Below are 16,332 nucleotides of genomic sequence, written 5' to 3' on the forward strand. Positions count from 1 at the left end.
CCCAATCACTCTGGTAAGTCTTCAAGGTAGACTCCCAGACCTTCACAGACTTCATTCACCGGCAATCCACAATGTCTCTTGGATGCTCAGAATGCGACACCTAACCGGGTGGAGAATTCACAGTCCTCAAGTGTAATAAGTCTTCAGATCACACAGACAAGAAGACTTAAGTGATGCCTAATTCTCTTTGGCTTTGGGTGGTTAGGGCTTTATCCTCGCAAGGAATTCTCTCTCACAGGCTTCGAGGTGGGTTGCTCTCAAACGACAAAAGCCGTACACTAACTCTGAGCAGCCAACCGTTTATGGTTGTAGGGGGTGGGCTATTTATAGCCACTAGGCAACCTGACTTGATTTGTCCGAAATGACCCTGGGTCACTAAGGAACTGACACGTGTTCCAACAGTCAGATATCAAACTCACACGGCAACTTTACTTGGGCTACAAGCAAAGCTGACTTGTCCGACTCTGGACAAGATTCGCTCTCATAGTCTTCACTCGAAGACATAGGTTTTGATTAAGCATCACTTCAGTCATTCTGACTGGTTCTCTTGGACCCCACTTAATAGTACGGTGGTTCCTATGACTCAATAAAGAAGAAAAAGAACTACGAAAGATCTAAGTCTTCGAGCTCCATAGGCTTCATGTGATGTCTTCTCTTGTCATAGTCTTCAATGTGAATATCTTCATATACCACCTTTGACTTCAATGTCTTCATACATTTTTAGGGGTCATCTCTGGTAGGAAAACCGAATCAATGAGGGACTTCTACCTGTGTTATCCTGCAATTCTCACAAACACATTAGTCCCTCAACTAAGTTTGTTGTCAATACTCCAAAACCAACTAGGGGTGGCACTAGATGCACTTACAGTAAAGAATATGTAAAAAATATTACCGCATAGACAGTAGCCCCTGATGCTCTGTTCGGCGTTTGGAAAGAAAAGCCGAATAGAGGATCTAATAATCACAGGAGTCTAACATAATCAAGTCAATATGCGTATGCAGGCTTCGCTGATGGCCTCCGCCGCACTGACTGCGGAGGTGGATACACTGAAGCAGAACCTCGAGCGGTCCGAGCAAGAGCTCGGCCTAGCCAAGCAGCAGCTCGAGGAGAAGGAAGGTAAGAAATACCTTATTGAAATATGTGAAAGGTGCAATTGCAAAAAGTGACAGGATTAATGCAGCTATTGTAGGGGCCACAACTAAGGTGGCGACCCTTAAGCAAGCGTTGTCCGAGGCTGAAAAGAGGGCTGCCAAGGAGCGCACCGAGCGGGAGAAGCATGAGACGCAGGTTGGCGAGGTGCGGCAAGAGCTCCAGGCTCTCATGAAAAAACATGAGAGTTTGGAGCTTGACTCGAAGACGCGAGAGTCTGAGCTCGCGGCGGCCATTGAAGATGCCAAGTCTGCCAAGGCCGAAGCCCAGAAGGCCCTCTAGGAGGTTGAGGCAATAAAAAAGATAGCGGTGGGTAAGGCATTCTTTATGCAAAGCAAGCACGTAAAAGTGAATTACTTGTCACTTACCCGAATCCAAAGCTCTCCAGGAGCATTCGCAGACTTGCCCTGTAGCGTGTCGGATGCGCCGCCTTCTACCGAGCCGAGGAGGGAAGCTCGACGGAGAAGGTGTTCTGGTCTTAGTATGCTGAGGCCGAACACCCGGTGCCCTTAAGTGACCAGCTGAAACAGCTGGTCGAGCTCCATAAGGTGGCCGAACAGGCCATGAAGGGCCTCATAGTCCGGCTGTGGCCTGGAGAGGCCATGCCTGGGAGCTACTTCGGGCTGGTGAGGCGGCTGGTGGAGGCCTGTCCAAGGCTCAAAGTCATCAAGCGCTCCGTATGCATCGAGGGTGCCCGTAGGGCGCTTGCCCGTGCGAAGGTGCACTGGGGCAAGCTGGATGCTAAGAAGCTTGTGAAGGACTGGCCACCGCCGGGCAAGGAGCATCGCAAGCCCGAGATGTATTATGAGGGCGTTCTGAAGGGTGCCCGCCTTGTGGCGGATGAATGTTCCATGGATGTAATTTTTCAGTAAACTCGCTCGTTTTGTCCTGTGCGCTGAAAACTTGTTCATGTGCGCTAAGCAATGCTTTTTGAATTTAAAATATTACCTTCTGTGTGGCCGTTTATCAAATTTGAGAGATGGCGAGTCGTCAGTTTCTGCCCCCGTGGCACGAGTGCTGGGGTGTTCGGGATAAACATGAGCGCTCTTTTCCCCATTATTGGGTCCTTCGAGGGAGGCGCTCAACACAACGAACAAGGCAATCGGACTATAATGCTTGAACACTCTCACTTAGCCATCTAATTCTATAATTTTAAATTTTCCCCTAGTGTTCGGAAGACCGAGTTCGGGGCGCTATCCACGCCTAGGCCGGACAAAGCCGACTCCTCGCTCTAAGCGGCATAAGTCTTTAGGGACTCGAAAACCTCTCGAACAGCGACCAGCTCTCGCCTCATCATGACGGTCAGTTTTAGCTTTGTCTATTGAGGTGCTTAGCTCAGCTCAACTGAGGCACAATCGCAGTAGTTCTCCTAGTGCTACCTTAGTCGATATAACGGAACGTAAGGTACCAAAACATAGGAGCCGGGCAAACCCAACATTTGACCCAAGACATGATTCGGAGCCGATGCATATAATGCTATAAGTTCGGGGTGCCGCACTTGTGAAAGTGTTCGGACTTCTCACACCATGTTGTGGGGTACTTAAGCCCCTGGCGTGTTGGTCGTACCAAAGTGTACGGGTGCAACATGTCATTAATGAACATATATTCGTAAAAAAAGAGGTAATACAATAATAGATGGAAGCTATGCATTGTTTATTTAAGAAAGCTGCGATCAAAGCAGAACGATACAAATAGTGCGATAAGCAAAAGATGGGACTATCAAATATGTCCTTTCCAGGGGCGAGCTGCGGAATGTTATGCGAAACAGGTATACTGCTCGTTATAGAGACCACCTTAGAGTTCCGTAGTGCGGCGTAGCTTTCTGATTCCCTGGTTGTATCGTTTGTGCAGCAATTGTACTACCGGACAAGCCTTCCGAAGAATGGAGTCCTGAAAATAAGAGAAAATTAAGAAATCGGCAGCCCCTAGTGCGGTTTAAGCCACGTTTCGGGCGTGCCGTGATGGTGCCCCTCCCCCTGTGCCCATGGTATTTCCAGAGCGTAGTTATGTACGTGCGGCACTGGTTTCACAATTTCGCGAGGGTTGGGGTTGGGGCCGCATTGCTACGCTTGCTCGGAACATGCCAGGCGGTCTTGTTGTAGGTTACTCCGGGCGCGCTTGATGGTGTCTGGACGCTTAATGGCCGGACTGGAGAATTGCCTTGAGAGGCTGCTTTGTACTTCCGCTGCGATAGCCGGCGTATGCTCCTCCGTTCGGAGAGAGCGTTCGGTGTTTCCATTGACCGTGATGACGCCTCGAGGGCCTGGCATCTTGAGCTTGAGGTATGCGTAGTGCGGCACCGCATTGAACTTGGCAAATGCGGTTCGCCCGAGCAGTGCGTGATAGCCACTGCGGAACGGGACTATGTCGAAGATTAACTCCTCGCTTCGGAAATTATCCGGAGATCCGAAGACCACTTCAAGTGTAACTGAGCCTGTACAGTTGGCTTCTACACTTGGTGTGACGCCTTTAAAGGTCGTTCTGGTGGGTTTAATCCTCGAGGGATCGATGCCCATTTTCCGCACTGTATCCTGATAAAGCAGGTTCAGGCTGTTGCCGCCATCCATAAGGACTCTAGTGAGGTGAAATACGTTAATAATTGGGTCTAGAACCAATGCGGCGAATCTGCCATGACGGATGCTAGTGGGGTGGTACCTTCGATCAAAAGTGATCGGGCAGGAAGACCATGGGTTGAACTTTGGGGCGACTGGCTCCATCGCGTATACGTCCCTTGGCACACGCTTCCGCTCCCTCTTGGAGGCGTGGGTTGCGTATATCATGTTCACCGTCCGCACTTGTGGGGGAAAACCTTTCTGTCCACTGTTGTTCGGCGGCCGGGGCTCCTCCTCGTCATCTCTATGCATCCCCTTGTCTCTGCTTTCAGCATTTAACTTGCCTGCCTGCTTGAACACCCAACAATCCCTGTTGGTGTGATTGGCTGGTTTTTTGGGGTGCCATGTATCTGGCATGAGCGGTCGAGTATTCGGTCCAAACTGGACGGGCCTGGAGTATTTCTTTTGAATGGCTTTTTCCGCTGACCGGGGTTAGAGCCTTTGAATCCGGCATTAACTGCCGTATCCTCAGCATTGTCGTCGTTAATGCGGCGCTTTTTCTTGTTGCGACGCGACCTGCCACTGCTGTCCTTGGTATCCGAATTACCAGGGCTCTTGGTCATGTTATTGCTGCGAGCTAGCCAGCTGTCTTCTCCCACGCAAAAGCGGGTCATAAGTGTCGTGAGGGCTGCCATAGATTTCGGCTTTTCCTGTCCTAGGTGCCGTGCAAGCCACTCGTCGCGGATGTTATGCTTGAAGGCTGCTAGGGCCTTTGCGTCCGGACAGTCGACGATTTGATTTTTCTTGGTTAGGAACCGTGTCCAGAATTGTCTGGCCGATTCCTCTGGCTGCTGAATTATGTGGCTTAGGTCATCGGCGTCTGGTGGTCGCACATAAGTGCCCTGGAAATTGTCGAGGAATGCGGCTTCCAGGTCCTCCCAACAACCAATTGATTCTGCTGGCAAGCTGTTAAGCCAATGCCGGGCTGGTCCTTTAAGCTTGAGTGGGAGGTATTTGATGGCGTGTAGGTCATCACCGCGGGCCATGTGGATATGGAGGAGATAGTCCTCGATCCATACCGCAGGATCTGTTGTGCCATCGTATGATTCGATGTTCACGGGTTTGAAACCCTCGGGGATTTGATAATCCATTACTTCATCTGTGAAGCATAATGGGTGTGCGGCGCCTCTGTATTGGGCTACATCACGACGCAACTCAAACGAGCATTGTCAACTGTGTTCGGCCCGGCCAGATTTACTTTATCCGGCGTGACGAGTATCGTCTTGTGCTGTGGGGCGCCCACGTGATCCGTAGATCGATCTTGTTTGCCTTGCCTTGTCCTCCAATATATCTCGCAGGTCTGGCGCATTTTCCCCTGCCTTGGTAGTTTTTGAGCGGCGCCGGGGTGCGACTTGAGTGGAGGGTCGAGAGGCCTCTCTGTCACGGCCACGGGGTGGCCGGTCGGCCGCATCATGCGCTGGTGATGTAGGTTTAAGTGCTTCCTCCTCTAATTGGGGTAGCAACCTGCGCTTTGGGTAGCTTTTGGAGGGGCGTTCGAGTTCATACTCTTCGGCCGCAAGGACTTCAATCCATCTGTCAGCTAGCAAATCTTAATCAGCTCTAAGTTGTTGCTGTTTTTTCTTGAGGCTGCTCGTCGTGGCCATAAGCCTGCGTTTGAAACGCTCTTGTTCAATGGGATCCTCCGGCACGACAAATTCGTCATCGTCGAGGCTTGCCTCGTCTTCGGAGGGAGGCATATAATTATCGTCCTCGACCTCTCTGTCTACCGCTCTCTCATGAGGGCTGGCTTCTCTATCCTCCTGTGCTGAATCTTGCTGGAGGTGGTTGTCTTCGACACTGTCCGGGGTGTTATTATCCCCCGTGCCGGAATCACCGTTTTTGTTTGGGCGGGATTTAGAGCGGCGCTGCTGACGCCGGCGCTTAGGCTGCTTCTTGGAGGGGTCATCCTCCGCTGTTCCATCGCCATTGCCTTCTTTTGGGGTGTCCACCATGTATATATCATACGATGAGGTGGCTTTCCAGTGCCCTATAGGCGTTGGTTCTTGATCGTCTCCTGCATTGGCGTCCATACCGTCGATGTCTTCGGAGTCGAAGTCGAGCATGTCGGTTAAATCATCGACAGTGGCTACAAAGTGGGTGGTCGGTGGGCTTTGAATTTCTTCATCATCCGCATCCCAACCTTGCTGACCATAGTCCAGTCAGGGCTCTCCTGACAAAGAGAGAGACTTTAGTGAATTCAGAATATCGCCGAAGGGCGAGTGCTGAAAGATGTCCGCGGCGGCGAACTCCATGATCGGCGCCCACTCGGGTTCGATCGGTCGGGGCGCGGAGGGCTCGGAGTCTGGAGAGGAGTCCGGCTCTCTGGAGTCATGGGCTTCGCAGAGAATAGGGCTGGTGTTCGGCTCGATCGCCGTAGAGATTGCAGCCCCCGAGGTGGTGTCTAACCACCCATCCTCGGTTGGTGTGATCGGCTCCGAGCTAGGGGTCGGAGCGGACACAGGTGCGGCCTCCAGGGCACTGTTCGGCGGCAGAGCTAAATCATGCCCATCGTGACAGTGCGGCACGCTCGGCTATGGCTCGAATCCGTCAAAGATCAAGTCTCCGCGGATGTCGGCCGTGTAGTTCAAACTTCCAAATCTAACCTGATGGCCAGGGGCGTAGCTTTCAATCTGCTCCAGATGACCAAGCGAATTGGCCCGCAGTGCAAAGCCGCCGAATACGAAGATCTGTCCGGGGAGAAAAGTCTCGCCCTGGATCGCATCGCTGTTGATGATCGGAGAAGCCATCGGACCTAAAAGTGACGACACAGAGGAACTCTCAATGAAAGCACCAATGTCGGTGTCAAAACCGGTGGATCTCGGGTAGGGGGTCCCGAACTGTGCGTCTAGGTCGGATGGTAACATGAGGCAGGAGACACGATGTTTTACCCAGGTTCGGGCCCTCTTGATGGAGGTAAAACCCTACGTCCTGCTTGATTAATATTGATGATATGGGTAGTACAAAAGTAGATCTACCACGAGATCAGAGAGGCTAAACCCTAAAAGCTAGCCTATGGTATGATTGTTGTTCGTCCTACGGACTAAAACTCTCCGGTTTATATAGACACCGGAGAGGGCTAGGGTTACATAGAGTCGGTTACAATGGTAGGAGATCTACATATCCGTATCGCCAAGCTTGCCTTCCACGCCAAGGAAAGTCCCTTCCGGACACGGGACAAAGTCTTCAATCTCGTATCTTCATAGTCCAGGAGTTCGGCCGAAGGTATAGTCCGGCCATCTGGACACCCCCTAATCCAGGACTCCCTCAATGAGGCTGCGGCGGAGCAGCACCACGCCCCACAGCCGCTGGTGTCGTTGGCCTCGACGGAGCAACGCCACTCCCCACAGTAGCATTAGCCGGCGCGGGAGGCCGAGGTCCAGCACGCCCGATCGCCAGCTTGGGAGGCCGAGGTCCACCACGCCCGACCGCGGGCGACACCCCCGCCGTCAGCGTAGGTCGCGGGCCGATCGGAGCTCCCCGTCCAGCAATCCCCGGGCCCTGAAGCGACGGCCAAGAACCCAGGCCAATCCCGCCCCGACCCAAGGTGGCAGCAGCAGCCGGAGTCGGCGGCCTCAGGCCGTTCGCTCCACCACCCCGACCCATGGCGGCGGGGTTTGCACCGGCCGGCGCCGGCGGCCGCGGCGACTCCTGCACCGCGCCCCCACGCCCAGTCCCAGCCGCTGGCAGCGCTGTAGTGGCGCGGCCGGACCCTGGCAGCGAAGCCGCCCCACCTCGGCCAGTCCCACCCGAGGCAGCGCCTTTGCCTGGCGACGCGGCTGACCCGCGGCCAGCCATAGCCGGGGCGGATGGGATGCGCCGAGTTCTACCGGTTCCACACGCTCGGAACCCGGACTTGCCGCGCCTCGGAACCCTAGCCCGAGTAGACAACGGCGAAACCAGAGAAGGAGCGATCGATCGAGTGCATGGGGCGTCGCAGCGAGAAGGAGTAGCGGTCGGGTTAGCCTGGGCCACATACCCAGCTAACCCTGGCCCGTCTATGCTCTGGCCCAACTCACCCAGAGCCGGCCCAACTGCACACGCTCCCAGCTCACGGCCCAAAAGGAAATTCAAACGCAGCACCCTCTGAACGGCGATCCTGATCTCCTGAGATGCCGGCGATGACGCCACAGCCGCCGTCGGCGCCCTAGACGCGATTTGCCGGCGCACATTCTTCCTTCTCTTAACTGTGATCCACGATTGCGGCCTAATCAAATCGAAAAGAGTAAGATTTGGAAGACTTACCTTCGGGAGGGGACCTTTCCATGGTCTGATTGCCGTCGCCGCCTTTCTCCGGTGAACTACGCGACGAATCATTTCTTTCTTCTCTCCCGCGTGCAATCCAATTCTTGTCGGATCATCAGGTGGCAGAACACTATCGATCGTTGTTGCCACTTCATCTTCGTCGTACCCTGAATTAAAAAAACTCACGTATGAGATCTGACGGAGTCGGAGTCGGAGTCGGAGTCGGTGGAGAACTCGCCGGGATCCCATCCCCGTCGTCGTCCGCGTCCTCCTCGTCCGGATCCGCAAGAGCCCAGAACTGGCTTGCAACTCGCCGGCCATCACCGGCGGCTAGGGGCGGCTGCGCAGCCGCGGCCGTGGCCCCGGTCGCCCGCCCAGTCGCCCGTTCGCCCATCTCTTCCTGTCCTTGAAAATTAATTTGTGGGGATCTCTGAAACATTAGTACTACAATGTACAAGAAATATTTTAGATTTTTTTGGTGCAGCATCAATATATTAAATGAGATTAATACAAGTAATATAACTTTAAGTACTCCCTCCATCTCCCTTGGAAAGCGTGTCGCACTGCATTGTGGAGTAGTATTTATGTTGCATATAAAAAACATTTTTTGCATATTGTAATTCAAATGTACTGTTCACCTGCAAAGCTTGAAATTTCTTTTGGGGAAATAAAAAGGAAAACGTTCTTGGGGTGGGTGGGTACACCTAAGCAATTCAGCCACACCTTTTCCCCTTCAAACAATTATTTCGGTGGCCTCTTTAGCTTTTGTATCTGATGGAGCAGTAAACGAACTGCAACAGGTTGAGCGTGCTGAGAGCCGCCATGAACCAGAAGTAGTCAAGGTGGCCCTGGTCGAGGTTGTCCGAGATCCACCCCGTGGCAGACGCGACGGCGCCGAGCAGGGCGGAGTTGAGGTAGCTCCCGCCAGCGACGGCAAGATGCGCGAGGGCCGTGCCCAAGCTCTTCATGGATACTGGGGACTGATCGTAGAAGAACTCGAGCATGCCGATGCTGGTGAACACCTCGGCCGCGCCCAGCACGAAGTAGCACGGCGCCAGCCACATGATGCTCATCGAGCTCGCCGACGCCAGCCGCCTCGTCTCGACCGACGCGGCGTACGCCATGGCGGCCGCGGACAGCGCGAGGCCGACGCCAATGCGCTGCAGCTGCGTGAATCCCCTGTGCTCGCCGGTGACGCGCCGTGCGAGCGGCACCAGCACGGCCTCGTAGAGGGGAACCCAGATGAGGACGCTGACGAGGTCAAATGTGGAGAGCGATGCCGGCGGCACGACAAAACCGCCGACGCGGTTGTCCATGGTCATGCCAAGCTCGATCAGCGTGGTTGACATCTGCGCGGTGACCGCGAAGAAGACGAGCATCGACGCCCAGACGGGTGACATCCGAGCAGCATCTTTAGCTCCTCCACCTGCGACACCGTGCAGAGCCGCCACGGGCCCTTCTTCTCCGACGACGCCAGCACGATCGCGGCCTTGTCAAAGAACCGGAATTGCCTGGTGTGCTGAGCCATGCCATTTTCGTGCAGGGCCGAGGTGTCATCGGGCAGCTCGAGACGGCAATTCCTCGCGGCAGCGACGACCACCTGGCAGACCCTTGTCAGTGGGCTACCTCCCACCCCCAGTGGCTTGTGCCTGTAAATCTTCCCACCGGAGACGAACACGGCGAGGCCGAATCCTATGAGCACCGTCGGGATTGCGTACCCGACGGTCCACCCGATGTTGTCCTGCACCCAGACGAGCAACGTCGCCGACAGCAGCGAGCCGATGTTGATGGAGAAGTAGTACCAGTTGAAGAAGGAGCCCTTGGCCACCCGCTCCGCCGGGTCGGCGCCGTCGAACTGATCCGCGCCCAGGGCCGTGGCGCAGGGCTTGATTCCGCCGGTGCCGAGGGCGACAAGGTAGAGCCCCAGGTAGACGGCGGCACGATGGACACCGCCGCTCTCGTCGGAGGAACGAGGCAGGAGCCGCGGAAGCGCCGGCGATGAGGTCATGATGAACATCCCCTGGCACATTGTCAATGAAAAAGTTTCAGAAATGCTGCACAGAATTTTTTGTACAGTAACTTCAGAAACGTTGCAGATTAAGGTGGTCTGATAGCATTCTGGTTGTCTCGGCTTACAAAGATGTAGACAGAGAGGAACACTGCAACAGTCGAGTATCGGCGTGAGGAAGCAGCTGCCGACCCAGGTGGAGACGTTCCTCGCGGCGTCGACGTTGCTCTCGTGGAGCACCGTGGTGACTGGTGAGGTAGGTGACCAAGTTCTTGGCGACGGCGGCGAAGCACAAGCATTCGCTGAATTCGGCGCCTGATTTAGGTCCAAGGCTCAACATGTTACTCCTCCTGTATGGAAAATGACAAAATGTGGAGCATGAAGAAGTTTTGTGGAGCACCTAGAATGAAGAAGCATGCTCTCCAGTTGCCGGTGCTGTGCTTGAGAGCAGGCTGTCTGTTGACATCAACCGTTCCATCGCTCGTGTACCTTGAATATTCGTCCTGAACAACAATGCAGAGGCTATAAATTTGGTTACCAATTTCCGCACTTAGGATACCAACTGGACAGCAGGGATAATGCATGGTTGAGCAGAGAAAAATCCATCACCTGTGGCTGTGGACGCAGGCAGCGATGGCTCAGCAGTGGGCTCTCCTCATCTGCTGCTTCCATCTGACACTCTCTCTCTCTCGGTGTAGTCTTCAGAAGAAGTGCTCTTAGGAAGTTCCTGAGAAGAATTCTGTGTACGCGGAGCTATCAGGAACTTGTTATCTAGAGACCCCGTTGTGTAGAGTGATTGGACAATACAAAAAGAGAAAGAAAAGAGAAGGTCTATCATGAGAAGCAAAAAACACATGATGTAATTTTCAGCGTAATTGTACAAATGGCAGGAGAACAAGCTGACTTTTTCTTCTTCTGATTCCACGTTGAGCTGAACAGCGAGAGAGACCTGAGTGACGACGGATGCGGCGGATGAGACTTGTTTTCCTCAAGAGGAAGACGAATGCGGCAGCAGATTCGTATCTCCTACTACGCTCTCGTTAAAAAATGAGCGGCATCTTGTTAAATTAAACTAGTCTCTACTAGCTACTAAGCTAAGCTAGGCTACAACGTGCTAAACGGACAAGGAAGGCGGATGGAGACGATGCTCCTGGAGCTGCCTGCTGCGCCGTCAGCATCACTCACTCACTGGGTCACTTTACAATACTAGTTCGCAACCGGTTATTTCCACGTCTCTTCCGCATAAATTGGAGTAGCACTATTTTATTTGGGAAAACAGTTTCCCTTTCGCTCATCACTATAATAGGTCGTCTTTTGTAGGAATTTTATAGAAACTCTATAGAATAGGATTTGTAAAGGAAAACAAATTGAAACCCTTTGGTTTATGGGAATGGATTCCTGTTCGTATGTAGGATAGAAATCAATTCTTCACATTTTGAAGGAAAAAAAACATTGGCCTAGACTCAATTAAAAAATTCCTACCCTATGCACCAAATAGTATCTCTTTCTCTATAAAAATTGAAATGCATGTCATCTCACTTACTATGATTTCTCTATTCCTATAAAATTCCTATCCTATGAACCAAGAAGGCCTTTCTCATTTTCTCTTTTCCGTTCTGTAGTACTCCCTCCGTTTTGAATTACTTGCAGTAAGAATGGATTGAAATTGATGTATTTAAAACTAAGAACACATCTAGACATTTATTTTTACAACAAATATTTACGGACGGAGGTATATCACACCGGCTGAAGGCCGATCGCTGCACATGCAACGAACCTAAATTGCTTAGGTCATCCCATCTCTCTCTTTCTCACCATGTGCTACTAACAGGAATGGGTGACACGAACCAAATCAATACATGAATCAAATCGTTCTGTTCTTACGAATCAAATCATTGTGTGCTTACGAATCAGACTTCATGTGTTGCTCCCCTAACGGCTTGTGCTGCCGCTGATCGTGGGAACTAGGATACATATGGAAGGCCAATGTTTAATCAAGTGAAAAAAGGAAGGAACACGGCGCTCATCACTGCTACAGTCCATGAGATCGATTTATGGCTGTAGCATTGCATTGTTAGCGCGTTTACAACACAGACACTCAAACCGCCCGCACCCGTTTGAACCGTATGGTTTGAACATATTTTGTCATCCAACACGGTCCTGTATCGATTCGCAGGCCAGTCCGGACGCATTTTTTCTGCAAACTGGGGAAGGGGAGCTTTGTGGGCATCCGAGCTGCTTCCACGCCCACGACTGACAAACCTGGCCCGCCCTAAATCCTTCTCCCTCGCTCGCATGCTTTCCTGCCCGGCGCCAGCTGCCCGCATTCATCCCGCTGTAGGGTCGCTCTGCATTGACGCCGGCCCGGAGCGGACGCAGCCCTCACTGTCACTCGCATTGAAGCAACGCGCGAGCGCCGCCAGTGTCGCGTCTCATTTGTCCGTGCCTGTTCAATGCCGAAGAGACGTTTACTATACGGGACGGGATAGATATCTAGCATGTCCGTTCAGTGCAGATTGATAAGTCTAAATTTTTTCAATACAGATATCTAGTTGTAATAACTGTCAGGGTGAAGTGCTTCATGCAAACTGTGGCACTTATCATTTGGGATTATCTATCACTATGATGGAAGAGGCTTACTTTATTGTGATCATCATATAGAAAAGGATTTAAACTTTAAACTCGTGTCAAGTGTCCACTATTTAGGGTGAAGAAGCTGTCTTCTCTCTACACCGCATGGAGTAGTGCACAAACTGCGCCAGGTTGAGTAAGCTGAGAGCAGCCATCATCCAGAAGAAATAGTCGAGATGCCCTTCGTTGAGGTTGTCTGGGATCCACCCAGGCGCCCCGCCACGCGTGGTGACCGCCGCCACGACACTGAGCACAACCGTGTTGAAGTAGAACCCGGACGCGATCGAGAGCTGCGCGAACGCCGCGCAGAGGCTCTTCATGGCGCACGGGGCCTGGTCGTAGAAGAACTCCGTCATGCCGATGCCGGCGAAGACCCCCGCCGCGCCGTGCAGGGCGTGCGACGGCGCCTGCCACAGGATGCTCATCGGCACCGGCACGTTCTGCCCGGCCAGGCCGCTGGCTCGCGCGACCGCCAGCCTCTTCGTCTCGAGCGCCGCCGAGTAGACCATGGTCAGCGCGGACAGCGCGAAGCCGACCCCGAGCCGCTGCGTCTGCGAGAAGCCCTTGCCGTTGCCGGTGCAGCGCCGGGCGAGCGGCACCAGCACGGTCTCGTAGACGGGCACCCAGACGAGCACGCTGAAGACGCCGAAGATGGAGAGGGAGGCGGGCGGGATGGCGAACCCGCCGACGCGGTTGTCCATGACCATCCCCTGCTCGATGAACGTCGACGACAGTTGGCCGGTGACGGCGTGGAAGATCACGAAAGATGCCCAGACGGGGAACATCCGCAGCAGTATCTTGAGCTCTTCGACCTGTGTCACCGTGCAGAGCCTCCAAGAACTCGTCGGCGGCGCCACGCATGTTTTGTCCGAGTGGGGCAGCATCATGGCAGCCTTGTCGAGGAATCTGAAGATTACAATCGGATAGTTGGCTCAGTGCAAATGTTTGTTTCCAAATGAACATCTAGACATTATCTGAAGTACCTGAACTGACTCGTATGCTGAATCATGTGGCCTGATTCAGACGAACCGGTGAGCTCGTGGAAAAGGGAGACGTCGTCCGGCAGCTGCATACGCCACTTGCTGAGGGCCGCGACGACCACCTGGGAGAGGCTGGTGAAGGGGCTCACTGTGGGTTCTCTAAACCTGTACACCCTGGAGCCACCAAGAAACACTGCGAGGGCCAAGGCCATGAGCGCCGTCGGGATCGCGAAGCTGACCCCCCACCCGACATTGTCCTGCAGCCAGACAAGCAGCGTGCTCGACAGGAGGGAGCTGAGGTTGATCATGAAGTAGTACCAGTTGAAGAAGGAGCCCTTCTTGGCCAGCTCCGCCGGGTCGGCGCCGTCGAACTGGTCGGCCCCGAAGGTCGACGTGCAGGGCTTGATGCCGCCGCCGCCGAGCGCGGCGAGATAGAGCCCCGCGTACACCATGGTGCGATGAACCTCGCCGCCGCTGTAGGAAGATGCTGGGGCTGATGCTGACACTGCGAGGACCAGCATTCCCTGACAGAATCAAGTGTTTATCAGAGTTGCAACTTGCAACTAAGAGGTTTGTTGATCGTTATCTTGTGTACTAGAACTTACAAGGATGTGGACTGGGAGGGAAGCAACTATTGTCCAGTATCTTCCCAGGTAGGTGTCGGCCAAGAAGGCTCCGATGAGCGGCGTGAGGAAGCTGGCGCCGACCCAGGCGGAGACATTTCTCGCGGCGGCGACTTTGCTTTCGTGGAGCACGGTGGTGAGATAGGTTACCAAGTTCCTCGAGACCGCGAAGAAGGCCACGCATTCGCAGAACTCAACACCTAGGATGCGTTCAAGTAGCATGTAAGAAAAGGAGTAGATGGACACGAGTACAGTTTGCATGAATTGCTGTCCGAATTTTGATAGTATTACCTAAAATCATGTAGCATGCCCTCCAACGGCCTGTACTTCCCTTCAGAGCAGGCCGTTTGTTGATATCGACTGAACCATCGCTGGTATATTCTGAACCTACATCCTGCAGTACAGTACAAAAATATCTAAGTTGCACAGGATCGAGAAGATCGGAATTACTCGTATTCTTCCTCCTAACTGAAGAGATTACTCTCATGATCATCTCGATGAGAGAAAAGAAGAGGAGGCGAGAGATTTACCTGAGGATTGGTCTGTGCATTAAGCAGGGGCTTCTCCTCATCTGCTGCTTCCATGGCTGCCTAGAAAATGGAGCAGAAGGAGGGTTGGGCAAAGTGTTCAGCAGCTCACAGCAATTCGCAGGCAAGGCAAGCGCCTAAAAGCTAGTGGTCTGTGTGATCTTTTCAAATCTCTGGCACAAGACTTTTAGGTGAGAGGGAGAGAGGTGGGATGGTACTGAGCAATGGAGAGAGAGAGAGAGAGAGAGAGAGCACAACAGGGAGGACGGATGCTTCGAGGGGCGATATCGCTCGCCCAACCAAAGGCCGGCTTTATTCCCCTGCGTACTCACTCCGTTTTTTTAGTCCCCGTATAAAATATTAGATCAAGATCAAGCTTTGTAAAATTTGATTAACTTTATATTAAAAATATCAGCATTCACAATATGAAATCAATATTATCAGATACACCATGAAATGTATTTTTATACTATATAGTTTTAGCATTGTAAATGTTCATACTTTTTATATAAATTTGGTCAAACTTCGTGTAGTTTGACCCCGACCAAACTTTATACGCGGGATAAAAAGAAGCAAAGGGAGTACATGCCAGGGCTCATGAAAAAAATACTAGTTTCCAGATGTCAATTTTCTTAGAAAAACATTAGGGCATTTCCTAAAACTCGTAAAACGACACACTGATGTTGAAGTTGGCCATTCAACCATGCCCGCATACATTTCAAACCGGGTTAGAACAAAACCGGACAAATTTCATGTAAACATGCAGGAATTCACTTAAGTTCGGACATATTAATACATAAAACGAACGGCATTTCAGTTCAACTAGAAACTAAAAAAATAACACTAACTTGGAGCGGACGGTGACCTTGTAGACATGGTCGCCCTGGCCGGCAACACCACCATCGTCATCGTCGTCGTCACTGTCCTTCTAGCGGCGGAAGGGTGCAAGGACGCGGCAGCCATGCCCGGCCGTTGACTGACACTCGCGAAGGAGTCGCTCCGCTTCCTCCTGCAACGTGCAGACCGCAGCCATCCTCGTCGGTACAGAGGCCTTGTCACGAAAAACCCGAGAGTGTCGCTCATTCCAAATCTCCGAACATATGAGCATATGTAAGGAGTTAGTCTCCTTTCTGAAGTAGCAAGGCCAACCCTCACTAGAAGTCCACCATTGTTTGACTGTCTGAAAGTCGCTCAAGGGCTTGTCGATTGCATTCTCAGCCAGTCGTAGATTTCCACACTTTGATCGTAAAACAGCATTTAAACATTAAATAAAGAATTACCAAAATCATTGCGTCATTGTAAGCTTTGTGTCTTCTATAACAAGAAAGCTTTTTGTCTTCGGTAACCAGAAACTACTATGCGCCAGGTGCGGTTAGCAATCACAAATCCTGACATTGAGGTGACCAGAACCTAATCAAGGCATTGCCATTTTTCCATGTGCAATCAAGGAGAACACAAATATTGTTTCTTAGACAAGCAGCTTTAAAAATCGAGTTCATGTGGTGAACTAAAAAAAGCCGCATGATACCCTAAAGATACCCATTCGCACCCGGACAACC

At 52.4% G+C, this 16,332-nt stretch overlaps 1 protein-coding gene and 1 pseudogene across 1 annotated transcript; both read right to left on the reverse strand.

The window, feature by feature from the left end:
- Nucleotides 1–8,581: 8,581 nt before the first annotated feature.
- On the reverse strand, nucleotides 8,582–10,985 carry LOC125527339 (annotated as a pseudogene).
- A 1,650-nt stretch (nucleotides 10,986–12,635) lies between these two features.
- On the reverse strand, nucleotides 12,636–15,040 carry LOC125527336 (protein NRT1/ PTR FAMILY 8.3-like). Its single transcript, XM_048691861.1, has 5 exons — nucleotides 14,777–15,040; nucleotides 14,538–14,640; nucleotides 14,229–14,446; nucleotides 13,627–14,147; nucleotides 12,636–13,549 (listed from the first exon to the last, which is right to left on the reverse strand). Exons 1-5 carry the CDS (start codon nucleotides 14,828–14,830, stop codon nucleotides 12,715–12,717), a joined length of 1,731 nt encoding a protein of 576 aa, XP_048547818.1. The 5' UTR covers nucleotides 14,831–15,040; the 3' UTR covers nucleotides 12,636–12,714.
- Nucleotides 15,041–16,332: the final 1,292 nt, after the last annotated feature.

Source organism: Triticum urartu, unplaced genomic scaffold (genome assembly GCF_003073215.2).
Source record: "Triticum urartu cultivar G1812 unplaced genomic scaffold, Tu2.1 TuUngrouped_contig_361, whole genome shotgun sequence".
NCBI lineage: Eukaryota > Viridiplantae > Streptophyta > Magnoliopsida > Poales > Poaceae > Triticum > Triticum urartu.

Coding starts and splice junctions, on each gene's coding strand:
- LOC125527336 (XM_048691861.1), bottom strand. CDS start 14,830: ATGGAAGCAGCAGATGAGGAGAAGCCCCTGCTTAATGCACAGACCAAT. Junction 14,447..14,537: donor GGCATGCTACATGATTTTAG/GTAATACTATCA, acceptor AACGCATCCTAG/GTGTTGAGTTCTGCGAATGC. Junction 14,148..14,228: donor CCCTCCCAGTCCACATCCTT/GTAAGTTCTAGT, acceptor TGATTCTGTCAG/GGAATGCTGGTCCTCGCAGT.